The sequence below is a fragment of the Synchiropus splendidus genome, chromosome 7, assembly GCF_027744825.2.
Source record: "Synchiropus splendidus isolate RoL2022-P1 chromosome 7, RoL_Sspl_1.0, whole genome shotgun sequence".
NCBI classification, from domain to species: domain Eukaryota; kingdom Metazoa; phylum Chordata; class Actinopteri; order Syngnathiformes; family Callionymidae; genus Synchiropus; species Synchiropus splendidus.
The window spans coordinates 14329167-14347463 of NC_071340.1; the positions used below are offsets into that span (position 1 = coordinate 14329167).

At 43.3% G+C, this 18297-nt stretch overlaps 2 protein-coding genes across 5 annotated transcripts; both read left to right on the forward strand.

Annotated features, from left to right (window-relative positions):
• Window positions 1–101: 101 nt before the first annotated feature.
• Window positions 102–15500, forward strand: LOC128762108 (transforming acidic coiled-coil-containing protein 1-like). Of its 3 annotated transcripts, none has more exons than XM_053869981.1 (14): window positions 102–302; window positions 7912–8003; window positions 10070–10412; window positions 11243–11278; window positions 11602–11656; window positions 11729–11810; window positions 12432–12469; window positions 13277–13399; window positions 13469–13545; window positions 13656–13699; window positions 13767–13927; window positions 14050–14156; window positions 14240–14360; window positions 14432–15500. In XM_053869981.1, exons 1-14 carry the CDS (start codon window positions 247–249, stop codon window positions 14498–14500), a joined length of 1404 nt encoding a protein of 467 aa, XP_053725956.1. In that variant the 5' UTR covers window positions 102–246; the 3' UTR covers window positions 14501–15500. The 3 variants fall into 3 exon arrangements, with proteins under 3 accessions (XP_053725956.1, XP_053725955.1, XP_053725957.1); XM_053869980.1 differs by lacking the exon at window positions 102–302 and adding an exon at window positions 5905–6203; XM_053869982.1 differs by lacking the exons at window positions 102–302; window positions 11243–11278 and adding an exon at window positions 5906–6203.
• A 167-nt stretch (window positions 15501–15667) lies between these two features.
• On the forward strand, window positions 15668–17327 carry si:ch211-113d22.2 (uncharacterized). 2 transcript variants are annotated; one of them, XM_053871472.1, is made up of 3 exons: window positions 15668–15835; window positions 16387–16500; window positions 16872–17327. In XM_053871472.1, exons 1-3 carry the CDS (start codon window positions 15787–15789, stop codon window positions 17096–17098), a joined length of 390 nt encoding a protein of 129 aa, XP_053727447.1. In that variant the 5' UTR covers window positions 15668–15786; the 3' UTR covers window positions 17099–17327. The 2 variants fall into 2 exon arrangements, with proteins under 2 accessions (XP_053727447.1, XP_053727446.1); XM_053871471.1 differs by having other exon boundaries at window positions 15671–15835; window positions 16360–16500.
• The last annotated feature ends 970 nt before the right edge of the window (window positions 17328–18297 follow it).

Here is an 18297-nt window from a genome sequence, read left to right on the forward strand (position 1 = left end):
TTCAACTATCACTGTCCCGGACATGTGAGTATAATCTGCTTGTGTGTGAGACATCAAGAGAGAGAGATGTGAGTAAGTAGAGCGAGGGGGCGGGGCTGACAGTGGCTATTCAAGGGTGAGCATCAACCATTCCTCACACACTGTGGAGACATCCAAAATGATGAGGAATATGACTTGAGAAACAGGGAAGCCCGGATGTTCTAGAGTCGAGGTGAGAGGACATCTGAGGTAAACAAGAGAGTTGTCATGGGGGGCTCGCTTAGCCAGCACAGGAAGGGCTCTCCCCGGAAGAAGTACAGCATGTAAGTGTCACAACTCTTTTATCTGTGTGGTCTGATTGAGAGGATGTGTGTCCACCTTCAATTCATGAGGCTGTGACGTGAATGAACTTTCGGACGGACACTGAAGCGAGGGAACGTGACTGAAGTGCAAAACCTAATTGACATCGCTGTTTACGCCTCAGTCAAATGAAAACAAAACAGAGCGGAACACTTGATTAGATTAAACGGGTGAGGCGAATGTGATCCATGCTCCTGGGGTTAAACCTGCTCACAGTTGCTCTTCTAAACTTCCAGTGTCTTACAACAGAAGCAGAGATGCCACCACCGACGATCAATTATGCAGCTCTGACCCAAATTGCAGTGTTAGTATTAATCATATACACAGTGTGTTCAGCATAGCTGCTGTCCTTCCACAGTGACTTGAATTCCTATAGAATGCATCAATGTTGACCACTAAGATGAAGCTTTTGTTGAGGTTATGTAAAAGCACTCAGCGCCATACTGCCTCTTCTTTATTTCCTAATCCTATGTAACACTGTTCTTCCTCTTTGCCCCCCTGCTCTAATCCCACTGATGATGGAGCTCACATTTCACTACACTCAAGTCCAGCTGCAGCCATGTTTAGTTTCTCCTTAAATGATGCCATGATGCAGCCTTTTTAGTGTTTAATTTTAGAATTGGGTTACGTCTTTACTAAACAAACTATTTTAGTAGATAACAGGGACAGTAAGACAGATCTGGGCCACCGCTCATGAGTTACGAATTCACCACAACACACAAGCTGGGGGTTACGATCGACCCTCTGGGAAGTGGTCTTCTGGGTTCACCTCTTCAGCAATTGGTCTAATTTTGGTTGCTTCATCATCCTTTTGAGTTAAAAATGGAACGCAGTCGCTGTCATCTTGGAACTCCAGAATTTTATCTTAAATCTTAAACTGACCTGGGTTTGAATTTGTGTTGATTTTCAAAAATGAGTTTGTGGTGACGCAGTATGTTGGTGTTGAGCAGAGTATTTCATAATTCTGACGTGTAGTTGAGAGAATAAGACCGAGATGATGGCACCGTGGGGCTGTGGAACCAGTGCTGGTGTTGCTGCACTATTGTCTTGGCAACTTGTCCCTACGGAGGGGAGATGAACAAAAGCCCAGCTGGTGTCTTTACTTGTATCCGACCCTCTCTTTCTTTTTTGTTCATTCACTCTTAATCCCTCTGCTTTGTCATGTCACTTTGTGTTAATTACTCTCTATCAGCTCCCCCTGTCTTAAGAAAGAACCTTGGGAAATGTGCGCGAGCTGCAGGGAAGGAGGGATTGTTTTATTGAAGGAGTAACTCACGTGCGCAAGCCGTAAGCAATTTGGATGCTGTACACCTCTGTTTGTTGTCTCTCACTGTTGTTTGTTCTCAGTTAATATAAAAGGTAAACAGACACCGAGTGGAAAGTGGTCAAACAGCCTCTTTGTTTGCACTGTGTAGATCATTCTGTCCACTTTGAAATTCTGAGATGAAAACATTTATTTTTTTAAATTAGCAGTTGATCAAATGGATTGAACTGTTGACTCAGCAATGGTCACTAGATGGCACTGTAGCGTAATTTTACGCCCTGTTCAATGTAACAACACGTATTAATTGGGAACATTAAACGCGCTTTTGTTGGTCTTGGATCGTGTAATTGTGTATATAGTCGTTCCCAATATAGAGAATTTAATTTATAGTGGTCCAAGATTTTTTTTTCTCATGGTGTATTTTCCTGCCTTTGCCATTTAATGGATAATCTTGGTGTGTGTTTATGGAGGGATTGGATTAGATTAGACTGCCTTTATTCTTCCTACACTACACTGTGGGAAGCCAAATGAATTCTGAACAATTGGGAGACATGTAAGAAATGCTAGTGGTGTGCAAGTAACACAATTCTTAGTTTAAATTCCAGGAGAATTCGGTGTTATGGGGAAGGTGAATTGAATTGAATATACCTGAATATACGTCTAATATATGTCTTCTTGAAGCTTCTTCTACATTTTCCTACATTTGGCGAATTCCTTATCTCAAGTTTAATGACCTATAGCAACAGCCTTTATATTCTTCAGTATATTTTTTATCCATTGCCACACTAGTGACTTCACACACAAGTTATATGTGTTTCCATCCACCAATTTATCACAACCTACCTGACCTGATGGTGGCGCTTGATGATTCTTTGCAGGCCTAATGAACTGGGCTGTGTGAGTGACATTCTGTTATTACATCCAGCGTCTGTCCCACCCGTCGCTGCAGTCAGATTTGTTTATCTTTGCTGATGTATTCTTGGCTAATAACCCACACATGCTGCTATCCATCAAAATATAATTAGTGAATCAGAGAGGCTGTTCCCACTGGGTTTACTGTCAGAGCACAGTCTGGGTCTGGCATGTGACTCGCTCTGCTCCTGAGCTTTGTGAGAGTCAGCGCTCACGACTGCGTGTGTGAGGGGTTTTGCTACCGTTTCTCTGCAAGCTATTTGTGGTTTCATGTTATTACATAACGGTTGAATCCTCGCCTCTCTTTCTGTATCCACTCGATTTCGCTGATATCCTTCTTCTACTCACATGATCACAGAGTGGTGCTCTCTCATGTGTTCAGGGTAAAAAATTGTTTCAGCCTACAGCTGCATGTTTATAGCATCAAGATGAGGTAAACATGTGTAACACAGGAAGTGTGAGTCTGGCTGCTGCTGCAGCTGGAGGGTCTTTGTCATCTACAGGCAGATAGGTTTGTCCTCTCAGCTGACGCGCAACAAAGAAAAGAGAAGGAGACAATGTCAGGAATGTTAATGAAACTCCCAGATCACTCTCCTACCTTCCATTTGATCCTAAAGCATCAGATAACTGCGGCCTCACTGCTGACTGTGTTTACAGTCTTTGCCCCCAAATCGTGCTCCACTTTTCTGCTCAGTAATCACACACTGAACACAGCTTCTTTCTCCGTGTTCACCAGGGTGTGACATCATTTGTGGGTGTGCTGGTGCATGAATTCATCAACGTGCCGGATCAGTCTTTGCAGACTTTGTTCTTTTTCATGCATTTTTAATGTATAAGATGCAAAGCAAACACAAAGAAGAGCGTCCTGGATTTACTTGACTGCTGTCGTGTTTGTGTTTCTCAAAAAAACCCTTTCATCTGTCCTAGTCAGTGATGTATAAATTATATAAGTTCCACAAATAGCCCGGGAAGCTTGGTCATGTGAGCATGGTTGAATGCAGTGATCACAGTCTTTGAATGTTTGATGCAGCAGCATTGTTCAATCTGGGTTTCTGTATTGATTTCTACTGTCTGACCTCATTTGTCCCTCTGTACAATAGTCCCTCTGAACATGGGCACATTAATGCCAGGGTGAGGAAGTGTCTGTTGCGGCAGTGATAAGACATTTTGCATGTAAAGAGACTGGTCACGATTAAATGATCTTAAGGAAGCCTCTTGTTTGGTGTGAGTAGTGGCAACGTTGAGTCAATATTAATTTGTTTATTTATTTCCAATGTATTTCATCAATTTCTAATGAAGTAAAACGAGTCAAGTTAATCAGTTACTGGATGTTTATCAAATTTAAAATACTATGATTTGCTTGTAAACATGCTGTGTTGAAATAAAGTAGCGCATGACTGGTTTAGGCAGCCTGAATCTTCAGTTTTATTCAACTTTAGTTTTATTGTACATTTTATAACATTCTGCAAAGTGAGTGGTCATCAGGTTGTGCCACGCTTGATGTCCAGACCTGTAGGTGCACTGAAGGTATTTTCTGCGACAACCTCACTTATCGGTGTCGTACCATTTGTATCCCCCCCGTAAGATATAAAACAGTGAAATTGTTTAAAAATATAATAACAGCACAGGAGCATCAGTATAGAATAGATGTAATGCAGTGAATATTGATAAACTCAACATAACACCGACAATGAAGCGCACACTGTTCAGCAACTAACGATGCTCTGATCGATCGGCCACCGATTATGATCGGCCGATATCAGCATGATCAGTAAATACTGATCATTGCCAGTCTCAACAACTGATCATGTGACAGCCGGCGCTCTGATGAAGCCCCACTGTTTGTGATGTGTCCAATCCTCCCTCCCTCCCTGCTGCTCACTAGGCAGCAGCATGTCTGCTGTGGAGGTTCTTTCAATCTGTCATGTCAGTTTTGCATCCTCCAGCACATTTGCAGGGAAGTGCTTTCAAATTAAACATGCCATTTAATGCACTAGCACTTGAGGGAGCACAGAGTTTTCCAGGCTCATGAAAGTGAGACCACTGGTTCCCCAGCAGCAGGCTGTTAGCACAGCTAACGCTTAGCAACACCCCCGGGTCAGAGCGTGTCATTCAGAACGCTAAGCTAATTGCCCAAGAAATAATAATCATTAATTTCATTGAGCATGATGAGGAGTTGGGTGCAGCGTTTGTTAGCCACCTGAATCTGAAACTTCACCAAACTGCGACGTCTCACATTGAATTAAATGTTTCTCAGTCGTCCTTTTGACAGAATAGTTGCCGCATTCTGCAAGATTTTTCTATTTTTTTCCTCCTTGAAGAGGAATATGAAAACCTGTCTGAATTAAAATGACTTCATGGTTCATTTTTTCCACAATATATACACAGTAGGACTCATCATTTTGATTACAAATTCATGGTCAATCCATGTGATCGGTATCAGTGATCGGCATTCAGCACAAATCCTGATCGGAGTGTCCCTGTCAGCAACACATAAAAAGGTCTCCCCTTTTACGGTGACTCATTTTCATTTTTGGGACACTGTACTTGTGGGATTTCACAAAGACCAAGTCAGAGCTGCGGTGGATGGTCTGGGTCATGTCACAGAGAGTACTCCGCTGATATATTGTTTAATTTTTAGTATACCACAATGTTCAAGACCTACTTGTTTCCAAATTTATTATGGTTAAAATACCGGTAACACAACTACTCTTTGAGCTGTGCTGCTATGTTAAGCAGAAAGAGTCAAGCAACAGGGGCCCAGATCAGTCACTTTTCGATGCCAAACTGACCTCAGTCATCATCCCAGGGTCATGAGAGAGTGGTCAGGTTCTGTGACATGCTGCCAATTTGCATGACCTCTTTCCTATGGCATGAATTTGTTTGTCGGTCGTGGTGGTGGTTCACAAATCCAGTGAGGATGCAAGCATATGTTTTTGTGTTACATCTTGCTGTGTGGAGGCTTGGGAACTGAAAGGAATCATTCACTCTAAAACACCAGGCAAATTACTGGATTCTGAAGCAATTGTATGAATACACGTCTTAATTGTGATCACAACAGATGGCTTAAGTGCATTATTAATGTGGTGTGCTGTCCAACAAAAGAAGGCTTTGGAATGAGAAACCGTATCGGCTTATTTGAATAATATTTGCCTGCGTGCCTTTGAAGTGGCCGTGCTTCATGCCCGGGAGTAACCTCACTCCTTTACCTCTTAAAACAGGAAGCTTCTCCTCACAAAGGAGGGGAAAGGCAAACTTCTGAGACTAAGTTCACAAACATGTAGCAGCAGTGTGAGCTGCCGTCTGCTCACCAGCTGATGGCTCCCCCGCCCAGACTGAGTGGGAGAGAGGAGGGGGGAGCCGAGCGAGAACTGATGCTCGCCTGCTCTTCGCTGTCTGAGTCAGAAGGTTTGAAAGCAAAGCAGCAGCAGCAGCGTCCGGCGCGTTCTCCTGCTAAACAGAAACAGCAATGGTGACAGCATGAAGAAGTGATCTGAACCAAGGACGGAAACTGGTGTTTTTTTGAAGAGCCGGTTTGAGAACGGATCTGAAAGGGTCTGTGCTGACAGCCTTCATTGACCCAGAATTTGGAATCACCATATTGCAGGATGTCTTGGTTGTCGCCAGTCCAGTGGGCCAAGTGGACTTGGTCAGCTGTGACAGGGACAGCCACCAATGATGATGACAAGTAAGAGGTTTTGCTTTTGTTTGTGGGAGAAAGTTAAACTAAGATGCTTGTTTACAGGTGGATGAGTGTAATAAGAGTGACGAGTAAGAGTGACATGTGGTGAATGTAAACACACCCGAAGCAGTTCTGTGTCTTCCGTGTGTCACTGCAGGAAAACAACCTTCCTTATAGAGCTGAATCCTTCACTGCATTTAATTTTGTATCATAGCAGGCAGTAAATATCATGTTAAGTGGTGGTTGCGTGTCAAAGTTGGGGGAAGGGAAAGTCACACTGTCCTGAGACTTTCTTTTATTCCTGCCCATTTCTAGTTTCTAAGTAACCATCCAAGATTGCAGCCACTGGGGCCATCCCTGGGATGTGATCCGATGTGTGTGTGTGTGTTGTGTGATAGAGGGAGGGGTGGAGAGTGTGTGTATATTAGGATTAGACTTGAATGTGTTAGTGTGAACCGGCTAGTGAGAACTAAAGGGTCCTGAGTTGGTGAGCTTTGTCCATTGTGTTGGTTTTCATTAAAGTGCGGACGTTCTGTTGTGTGTTCAAGTGACACACATGCATACACTCAAATGTTCGCTCTCCCCCCTTTCTTCTCGTCTTTCCATGGAAAGGAGTTAAATTTAGGTGTCTAGGCAGCTGAGGCAGCCGACTAAAAGACTCACAGTGTGTTTGTGCCTGTGTGTCTTTTGGAACAAAGTGTATCCTTCTTGTGAGGCAAAAGGATGCAGGTGGGATATTTGAACCCAGGCTTCACTTCCTTTCCTCCCCTTCCTCTGGCTTTCTAAACAATAAATTAGCCACTTATTTGCATTGAACTCCAGCTCCATTGTTTTCTAGTCACTCGAAAGCGCTTGATGGTTGGATGACTGTTTATTATTAGGCCTAAATCAGGCTGGTTTTTTTTCTATTTTCTTTTGCTTGAAACAGTCATTTCGTATTTATTCATTTAGCTTAAATCCAAAGCCACTTATGAGTAAGAAACAACAATCGCAGTGCAGTTTAGGGCTAAATGTGTTTAGCAAGACTCAAGTAAATAGTGTGAGTGAAAAAGCCTTGTGTGCTTAACTTCGTACTCTTCCAATTGGCAATGAAAATGGCTTCCTCGACACTGCTGTGTTTCTGTTTTTGTTTGATGTGACAAAATGACGAATATGCTTCTGTGGTCATCTGGCATGACATTGTCAGGAACACAGAGCGCAGCGTAGGAACGCACAACAATACAGAAGGACTCTTCAATCATTTCAACAGATGTGTTCTGCAGTCCTTTCCCGCCAGGCTTCCATGGAATAACTCAATAACCTCATTGTCTCAACATCAGGCTTCTCCATTGTTTATGTTTAGTTGACAGTTTTCACTTCATTCAGCAACAAGTCCTGGTTCTGCCCGGTGGCTGTTGGTGGTTTGCCAGTAATAAGGGCCTCTTGTTCCTTAATATAAGGTTGATACGTGACTGCATCCATGTGACTGTTGGAATCGACCAGTAGGAGGGAAAACGTTCTGCTAGATAAGACTTTATTGATGCCCTTGCAACTCTGCTTTTCTTATCACATGCCTTTAATCTCTCATGTACATAAACTGATCTTCAATATCAAGTTATTATTTTTAGCTCAATAAAATATCTGTGCACCACCGTTTGATCTACAAAGGGGTTTTCTTATAAATTTCACTTACATTATGTTGACTTTTCTAACTTGTTCTTTGCTCTTGACACAGCTCGGACTCGGAGGGAACATTTGAGACGCCAGAAGCCGAGTCCCCGGGTGTTGTGAAGCTGCTAGATCAGCTCAACAACTGTGAAAACACAGGTAAAAAGATTTTGTCTGTCTCTAGCCTGTCAGCAACTTTCCACCATCTCGAATTTCCCACACCGGGAAACTTTCATCTCCTCTTGTAAACAGGTGTTTGAAACTGAGAACAGAACTATGAGTGCGTATTTAAGTTTACTTTACTAAGATACAAGAAATACAAACTAAACACCAGTGTAAAAAAAGTCAGTTATTGTTGTAGTGTTCTCAGTTGCGTCTGGTGTAATTTTACCACATCCTGCAATTACAAGATCAGTGTGATACTTGGGTTAAAGTCCCGACAAAATTGGAATTAAACAATTTGCATGTGGAACTCAAAACCACAGCGGTAATCACACAGCGCCTGCTGTTGATTGTAAACACACATCAAGATCAGTGAACTTGCTTCTATTTTCTACAGTGTTTCAGTCAAAACAAATCCTTATAACCACACTGCGTTAGACGAAATACAAGTAGAGAACAAAGAGGCTGACATCAGCTTGACACTGAATAACAAGGACAAGGCAGCTCACACACACAATCTAGGGCGGTACCTACACATGTTTTCTTCATCTGTGTGTGGAAGCCTACACAAAACCTGAAAGTCAAAATGCCACTCAGAGAGGAACCAAGGAAGATGTTGAGAAATGTAGTTACATTTACTTTCTTATCCGTAAGATCCTCTACCTACTTAACATATATGTTAAAATATAGCATCTACTGGTACGTTGTCATCCATTTCGTGATGACCTGACTTAAACATTGATCATTGCACCCTAAAATCCAAAAGGTTCAAGAGGCTAACAACTGCATTTCCTTCTCTAATCTGCACAAGTTAGCGAGGTAGGCATTTTGTAGCGGGAGGTCACAGTTCACAATAGCTCTCTGTGTGCATTTAACCACTAGCAGTGCTAGTGCTTTCATAAGTACAGCTCACTTCGAAATCATACCGGGTAAATATGTCATGTACAAAGTGAGTTCTGAAAGTCTGAAATAGCATCATTGATCTCATCTTTCAGTCAACAGTGCGTGATAATGTGAATACTTGTTCGGCTGATCTGATCTTTATCAATTCCAAATCCAAATCCAGTAGTCTTGTGTTTAGAGGTTTAAACCACAACATGAGGCTCTCACTTATGAAAGAAACTGTATTTTGAGCTGTGCCATTCTACTGCAAGAAATTAGAATATTCTCATGATGAATGAATATAAAATATTTAAATGTTATTATTAAATGAGGTGGAATATTTGAGTTTCACAGTATTACTTCTTGATGTTTTTGTGCTTTGTTATTATTTTTGTTATTTCAGTTTGGGACTTTTTAGTAACTTTATATATGTTATGGAATAAAGACTTTTTTCAGGTCATATTGAGAGAATTGTCTTTTGTCCAGTGTTTTTAATTTGATGACAACACTGCTGCTGTTGGTGATCAGGGCCGAACTGTTCAAAGTGATTATTAGACTTCAGTGGCTGAAGGGGATCACTTCCTGCTCACATGGGAAAAACCATGTAAGCTCGGAGCGATTATAGTGGTATATAAACCATCTGCTGCTCCATCACTGGATCTCTTAGTTTCCTCTTTTTCATGGAGCTGTAAAAGAATAATGATGTTGTTTTTGTTGCTAGGAGACTTGGTGGTTTACATTCATGGCTGGGTGTGGTTCCTCTGCATGTGCTCCCTCTCACAGCAGGGTGTGTCTCCAAAAAGTCTCAGAATTCAACCAAAGTTGAGCAGAATTGCGTCAGTTTCAATTATGTAATAAGTGACATGTCCAGTGTTGGAAACGCTCTGCATGTGGAGGCGGACAATCTTTTTCAGTGAGAGATTGAGTTGTTTGTTTTGTTGTGTGGTTGTTGAGTTTTCACTGTGTGTGGGTGTTTTCATCCGCAGCAGTGGAGTTGTGTGTTACAGCAGCAGTGTGACTCAGCTGAGTTGGTCTGCTGCTGCAGCAGCGTCCACAAGGACACAGGATGTGAGTGTACTTAGAGGAAGTTACATTTTTTATGGCAGATAAAAGGAGAGTTGATGCTGCAATTGCTAAGTGTGACTAAAATGGCGTGCGCTGCCGTCTGCTCTTTATTTCAGGGACAAGAAATCACTTTCTTGACAAAAATTCCATCCAAGATGTGGCTTCTGTTCCGTCACGTGTCCTGGACAACCAGACCCCAAACAACAGCAGCTTTCATTTGGACCAGAACCTTAATCTAACCCTGAGCACCAAACCTGAGGACAGTCCTGTCCCCCCACCGCTGAGACCGCCGTCACTCCCAGTCCACTCCTCGCTGAATACCCCCGACCCCTCAGAGGTGGACGATGAAGCTCCCGACCCTGACCTGCTCAACGGAAACATGAACCCTGGCCTGATTCAGAAGAACACCAAACTTCCCTGCACACAGGAGGCCAGTGAGGCCATCGACAGCCTCATCACGTGAGTAACAGTCTTGTGTACCCATTCCAGTTACTCGCAGACTGAGCTGAGCAAACACACATCAATTTTATGACTTACTCCTCCCTCAGTTTCTTGCCAAATTAACCTCTGCTTTAAGGCTTTTAGGTTGAGCTTGATGTTTGTTTTGCTGAATGGCATCCCTGATGTCTTGGAGGCGCCAACAGCGCCATCTTGTGGCGTTTTTTTGTAATAGTCCTTAAATAGTAATAGCAAGAATCATGTATAAATGACCATGCATTGAAAAATGGTGAATATTCCCTGCCAGTTGTGGTTAGGTTTATTTACTTTTATTATTTTTATTATATAGGTTTATTTACGTTTTTTTTATTATGTGGCCTTGCTATTTTCAACGTAAGTCTTTTACAAATACACTTTGCATTTTACATAAGTTTTGATAGGTGTTTCACAGCAATCAAATCATTTTTATACAGTTGTTTTCATGAAATTCTTCTTTCCAATTAAAATGACTGATTAACAAGTTGCTATCAGATAGACATATTAAATGATGTTCAGAAAATGTTCTAATTATTCTTATTAAATTATATTAAATAAATTGTAATGTTCTGTAATGATTATTTTTAACTTTTTATGTCCTTTTTTGTCCTAAAATGCTCCTAATGTAATAATAAGATCAAGAGATATTTGCTTGTGGTTAATCTCACAGTTGTTTTCATTTATGATTTTTTCTTTTAAAATAGTTTTTCTTTCCACTCATCCATTAACTCCCTCATGTCTTGTCCTCACTTGTTGTCATACTTCATTTTACTGACTAAGCTGTCTCCCTTGGTTCTTCTTCTCTGTGTCGTCAGGACTTCCGAACAAGTCCATTTCCTGTGTGTTCTGTTGTAAGTACTGTGCAGCAGTGCGAGCAAACGTGTGTGCTGTTGCTACATACACATCAACTGCTGACTTTAGAACAAGATAGGCGGGGCTGAAGGTGACTCAGCAGAAGCTTACCCATCCTTACATATATCTTATTTGCAGTTCATCTTTTGTTGTTGCCTTTATTAATCTGCTCTTCCGCTCTGCCTTATTCAGTGTTTGTTATCTGAGTTTAAGGTTTGCTTACTCAGAGGAGATCGTCCCTCACCTGGCTAACATGCTCTGTCAGCAAGCCTCAGTTTATCACAGATCCAGAGCTGCTACTGAAAATCTGCTTCATTTTTAGGAACTCCTGTAAAGTGAAGACGAACCTGCCGGTGCAGAAGGACTTCAGCGCACAGGTGAGAGTTTTCACTGACTGCTGCTCATGTTTGCGGTTAGACTGCAGACGTCATCAATCCTCTGCCATGCAGGACGACCTCCACGGGGGCCACGCCACGGACGAGGAGAAGTTAGCCAGCAGCGTGTGTGTCAAACCAGACACAGACCAAAGCAGTAAGGAAGCACCATCACCGTCTTTCCTCAGACCACGTCATATCTAGATAATCAAAGTGTGACCCTCCCATGACCTTCAACTTAGAGTCAAGAGGTGGTGATGTGTGTTGTGTCATATTACCAAATGTTTGTAGTAGGGTGACCTATGTATTTCGATGTTTTCCGAGTCAATATGGACTTGAACTCAGGACTAGCATTAATTTCAGTGTGAGGTGAGTCATTGTTTGACTCTGGGAAAGCAAACGTGGATCAATATCAGAGAGCAGGAAGGACTCTGTTGTCATCGTGTTTCACACGGTGCTCAACATCTACTGTTGCAGTTATTATCATGTGACTGAGTGAGCAACAGACACGGTGACATCACTGGTGTGTGATTCATCAGGTTTGGAGGCGAACACTCAAAGCTTTCAGGCTGCAAATGGCTGCAACGCCTCACTGTTCTGAACCGACTGAGCAAGTGTTGCATAACCACATGCACTCGATTGTTCTTTGTGTCGGCAGACATTTTTCTTTTGCCCTTCTTTTCCCCTTGTATCGTTTTATGGTGTTCAATATTAAGCACCAACTAGAAAAAAGTAATCTTCAATATTCTAACTGCATGCTTTGTTCTTTCCATGTCAGAGAGTGACGTGCCAGACGACTCGGTCTGCTCCTCAGTGGTGAGTTCTTGTCAACGTGGTCCTCCCAATGTCCACTAGATGGTGCAAAAATCATATTACGAATTATCCCCTCCCAGCGGTTGCTTTGTGACCGCTCGTTCGACTTCACGCCGAGCCAAACTTTCCGAACGCACTTGTGAATCTGGGCAGATTTGGAATGAAAGCAGTCTGTTTGGTGCTTTGGTTACTCAGTTGCCATAGCAGCAGTGTTTTGGTACAGCCATTCTTAGGTGATGTTGAGACAAAAATCTGCATGAACAAATAATAATCGCATTTTTAAAGCTGAGGAACTCTGGTGGCCCCTCACATGGACTGGAGGAGCTCACTGACACGATGTTCCTCTGCTCAGGTGACAGATGGATTAAGATGATTACTCAAGAGATTACAAAATGACTGGTATAATCCAGACAAGGACAGAAAGAGAAGGGAGAACTGGGGGGATGGGAGGAACGAGGCTTAATAGAGCTGGGAGTTAGAAATAGCTGAATGATTGTGAAACATCAAGCCAAAGAATACAGCGCTGCTGACTTCTTTAGCCCTTTGGCTTTGTGAGTCGGGTGAAAAATGGTGATTCCAGGATGTGTGTGAGCAGACAGAGGACAGTATAAATGGAAGCATCTGTTAGGTGTCTTCAGCTTTATTTTGTAAGAGAATGTTGTATATGATAGTGTCCCTGTGGCAGAAGAAGTTAGCCTTCTGGTTCCATTGCTTGTACCTGCAGGGTGTGTCACTTCCCAGAGGTAGTCATGGAATCCCTGTTTTAGAGTTGTCTGTATAAATGTGGTCTCCTTTTCTAATTTTGGATAGAGCCAGGACAAACTGAAGAGCACGGCAGGTAGTGAAATGCCCAAAACAGGAAGTCAGGTGCTGGACTCCATCTGCATCAGCGAGGCGGAGAAACAGGCCGTTCTCACTCTGATTCGGGAAGAGGTATGGACTTTCATTGTGACATGTTGGTCCACTACTGGCTCGCGGTTCATGTTGTGCTTGTGCTCTCAGATCATCACGAAGGAGGTGGAGGTCAGCGACTGGAAGAAGAAGTACGAGGAGAGCAGACAGGAGGTCAGCGAGATGAGGTGGGTGCTACATAGTGTTCTGCGGAGCACTGCTGTATTCGACTCACTGATGTGACCATTTATTAAAAACTTTTTACTTTCAGTTAAAATTCGTGCGATTTGTCTTGCAGGAAGATTGTTGCAGAGTACGAGAAGACGATTGCTCAGATGATCGGTGGGTGAGAGAGTGTTGACAGATAAATACTTGTGCAGCAATTCATGTTTGTATTTGCTTCTCTCAGAGGATGAACAGCGCAACACCATGAGCTCCCAGAAGGCTTTGCTTGCATTGACCAAGGAGAGAGACACCGCCCTGACAGACTTGAACTCAGTGGAGCGTTCGCTGTCTGACGTGTTCCGCCGCTATGAAACAATGAAGAACACTCTTGAAGGCTTCAAGAAGGTAAATATAATGATGGCATATGACAGTACAGACAGCCACAAAACAATGCATTGTTTAACATGGTTAACAATGTGACACTGGACTTGTGTAGGTTTAATTGACTATTTTTTTTTCTTTTTTAGAACGAAGAGGTGCTGAAAAAGTGTGCACAGGAATATCTGGCTCGGGTCAAGCAGGAGGAGCAGCGATATCAGACACTCAAACTGCACGCTGAGGAGAAGCTAGACAAGTATGTGGCGTTCTGCTGACTCATCAATAATTGCAAACCAAAAGCTCTCGGGTTCACATCCTCTGGTTGCTCCTCTCCACCAGGGCCAACGAGGAGATTGCTCAGGTGCGAGCGAAGGCGAGCTCGGAGAGCGTGGCACTGACTGCCAGCTTGAGGAAGGAGCAGATGAAGAATGAGTCACTGGAACAAGCCATGCTGCAGAAGGTCAGAGACATGCCATCATGCCTTGTTCTGGACACGTGGTTCAGCGTAACATCTCCGGTTGTGTCACTCAGAATCAAGAAATCGAGGAGCTCACTAAGATTTGCGACGAGCTCATCGCCAAAATGGGGAAAGTTGACTGATTCCACAGAAGCTGCCTGCACCATCCTTTCTCCAGCCGAGAGGGGGCGCTGTCGTACCCTTGCCCGTCCTGCATCACGAGGACTCTAAAGTACCGTTCCGTGTGTGCGCCACTAAAACTGCTTGTTAACCCAGGGATTGTTGTGTGTAGTCACATGATTTTGTTTGCATCGTGTATCGACCATCTGGAGCTTTTGTCCGTCGTGCCACCGAGCAACACGCGGCTCATGACTCAACCTCTCAGCAGCTCAAGCAGGATGACATCAGCTCCGACACACACTGGCTCAGTGGCCCGTTGTGTCTCAGTGTTCTCTGGCTGAAGAAGACCGTCTGAATTACAAGTTAAGTTTCTGTGAAGGAACGAGCATGTTCGGTCTGCATTTGTGGGCGGGGCTAAACTCAAGTTGAGTTGAAACACAGATGTGCCCAGGGAAGGTGTCAAAAGAAATGCAGCGTCAGCACCAAGATAGACTCCGACAGCATCTCAGTCACACGTTTATATGGGTGAATTTTTGGGAGAAAAGAATAGATTTATATCCTATGTGTCATCATGAATTACTCTTTAGAAGAGCGACAAGGGTTTGCAACCTGCCACATGATGCAAAAACACAATACATTTTGTCGAAATATGGGAGAGAAAAACAGTTGCAGAATTATATTTGAACTTATGCTGCGTTTAAGGACTGATATCTGCAGTGACTGAGGGGGACGTTGCAGACGCTTGTGAGTGAAGCAGGTTGTTATGGCTTTGTTCTTCAGAAGCTGCACATTTTCTACACTGATTACTTAACTTAATAATCAGAAGAGAGTACTTCAGAGCGAATGCCAAAAGTAACACTTCATCCTGTTGGGTTCACTTAGCACCTTGTAACCTCACAGACCCTGTGATGTGCCACCGTGTTGAAATGTCACATGCAAGTTGTGTCTGTTTTTTTTACTTTGGTTTGTACATTAGAGTTTCAATCCTGTACCTCGTCTCTAATAATAAATTGGTCATGAAAAGTATTTTGGATTGTAGTATTTTGCTTCATCATGAGATGCAATAGTGAACGGCAACCTAGGTCCCAGTCTGTTGGCACCCAATTCATGCAGTGACTTACTCTTCTGAAACAACAGCCTGGTAAGTCAGTTAAAGCTGGCTGGGTTAAGTTGATCACTGCTGGCTGTGCAGCATCAATCCAGATTACACCGATTACAGATAAGTACACTCAGACACCTTCCACTTGATACACCCTTGACTTCCCGCTGCCTTCCCGGGCCCACCACTCGTTCTCTGGACTCCGCTGTGATGAAGACTGCTCTGCTCCTGCTGCTCTTCCTCTCTCTGGCATGCAACAGTGAGTCCCCTTTCCTATTTCAAATTCACTCTGGATTACATATCTGTAGTTATGTCGCTGAATGTGTCTGTTAATCCAGGTTGGAGGATTTTAATGTAGCAACAATGGTGGGCCTCTCACATTTTACACTTCTTTATATTGTCCAAAATTGATGCCGTGTTCGGTATACAATGATTATTTCTATATGTATAAGTGAATAGTCTTTTAAATATGGCAAAATAGTGAAAATCTGAAACCCTAATATATGTGGTTGGATACAAATTCTATGTAAAGCAAGATTTAAATAGACAAAAATAGTGAATGAACCATGTTAAAATAAAGCAAATATGATGCAAAACAAAATATATTTTAAACTTGTTTTCTTTAATTCTGCTGTGCTTTTCTCTTCAAGTAAAAAGACACGTTTCATTGACTAAAATATCAATCAATAACTCAAAGGAGTTTAAAATGCCATCAGGTACAGGCCTGTGTATCCTTGTCATCCTTGTGTGTACGTCTCGTGAACATACTAAGTGTCGAGTCAGCTGTTCTCTGTTGCTCTCCCTGTGAAGGCCACGCCCTGAAATGCCACACGTGCGCAGCATCCAGCGAGGACGACTGCAACAAACAGGGCTCCACCGTGTGTCCACAGTACGCTGACGCCTGCGCCACCATCACCGGAACCAGTGAGTACGACGCAGGACGAGAGGCTCAACTTTTAATCTTGTGAAATCTCATTTGTGTCAACTGAGTCAGTGATAGTTGCAGCTGAGTACCAGGAGGTAATGGAGGTGGTAGAAGAAACTGCATCGTGGAGAAGCTCAGAAGCGCTGGTGTCAGTGTTTTTTTTTTTTTAATTCGTTCTGGTGGAGTTGAGAAGTCGTGCAGACGGGTGCGCAGATTATTCTGCCTTCTCATTACCCTGTCTGAGAGTGTGTTCAGTTACAGCCCCGAGCTCTGCATCCTCTCATCATGCTGCATGCGTTTATTTTTACACATCTGTGTGTGTGAGAGTTCACTGGGTCCACGGTTAATAGTCGGCGACCGTCTCTTCCAGACGCCGTGCTCAAGTCATGCACCTACAAGGCTTTCTGCGACAAAGCACGCGACAGCAGCTCGGCAGCCAAGATGGAGTGCTGCTTTGGGGACAATTGCAACGGGCCCCACAAGAGCCACAGCCACTGGGATCAGCACCAGCGCAGCAGCGCCGTGGTGGCGACCTCCAACCCCGTCCTGCTGTTCAGCGCTCTGCTGCTGCTGCGTCTCGGCTGCAGCCAGATGTGAAGCGCAACACTACTGTTTGTCCTGACTGAGATTAAAGGCGTCATTTCCAATCAATTGAAAAAGGACCTTTGGCACCGCTGGGCTCCCAGTGCACTGCAACAGTCGTAAATCCTATAACAGCTACTGTGATAAGAACCAAAGATACGACTCAGATTTATGTTTAAACATGTTTTTTAGACCTTTTAAGAAAGTGATTTTAGAAGGTTCAATAAAGGTTGACCCTACTCGACTGGACTCTACTTTCTCTCAATACGAACGTGAGGGCACCAGCGTGAGCCGGCTTTAGTTTATGTATGAGTTTGCCTCTTGACTGGAAGAGAAGATAAAACGACGGCTACACTCACAGTTGTGGTGCAGCCGTCAGATCTAAGATGTGGTTTCGGAAAGTGCTACAGTGGGTGGTTAGTGCTCATATCATTTGATGCAGAACAACCACAGCTTTTCCTTATCACCATGGCAACACAGCGCAACGTCCCTCACCTGTTACATACGCACAGCTCTTTAGGATGTGTGCTGCATAAACTTTCCAACCGAAGGAAACAAAAGTCACAGAGAAGGAAGGGTCTGTTAGAAACTTCACAACTTCCTCCTGCGACCGTGCGACGATTCTGTAGCCACAGGAAATGAAATCAGTGAGGAAGGCCCTCGGGCAGCTCACAGGACTTGAAGCTCACGGCGGAGTGTAGAAACAGGGTCAGAGGTCCCTGAGGAGTCTTACGAGTGAGAGGCCTGTCACAAGTGAAACTCACGAGGGAGGATCAGGTCCATCACAGGACAGCAAACAACTGGCAGTTGAATAAGTGGTAACCCTGAACATGGAGGGGAAAAGTGGGAAATAATTCAATTGATTTTTGCATTTTACACATTTCATACACATGAAATATTAAACCTGTGATTATTATTTTTTACTATTAATTTGGCTCCTTTCACCAATGATGCACAGCGTCCCATTGTCTACAGATGAAATAATTCAAATATACATTGAATAAATAAATAGGAAATATTTGTGCAAGATTAAAAATATGTTTCTACGGTTGGTCCAGAATTTGCTCTCAGGAGAGTTTGTCATGAACAGTTGAGTGAGGCCTTATAAGGCCATGGTGGCAGGAGCAGCAGCAGTGGGTCGTCTACATCCGTCACAAGCTCCATTGGTAAGAGACATTTCAAAGATGTGCTGCTGACACAACAGAAATAATGAA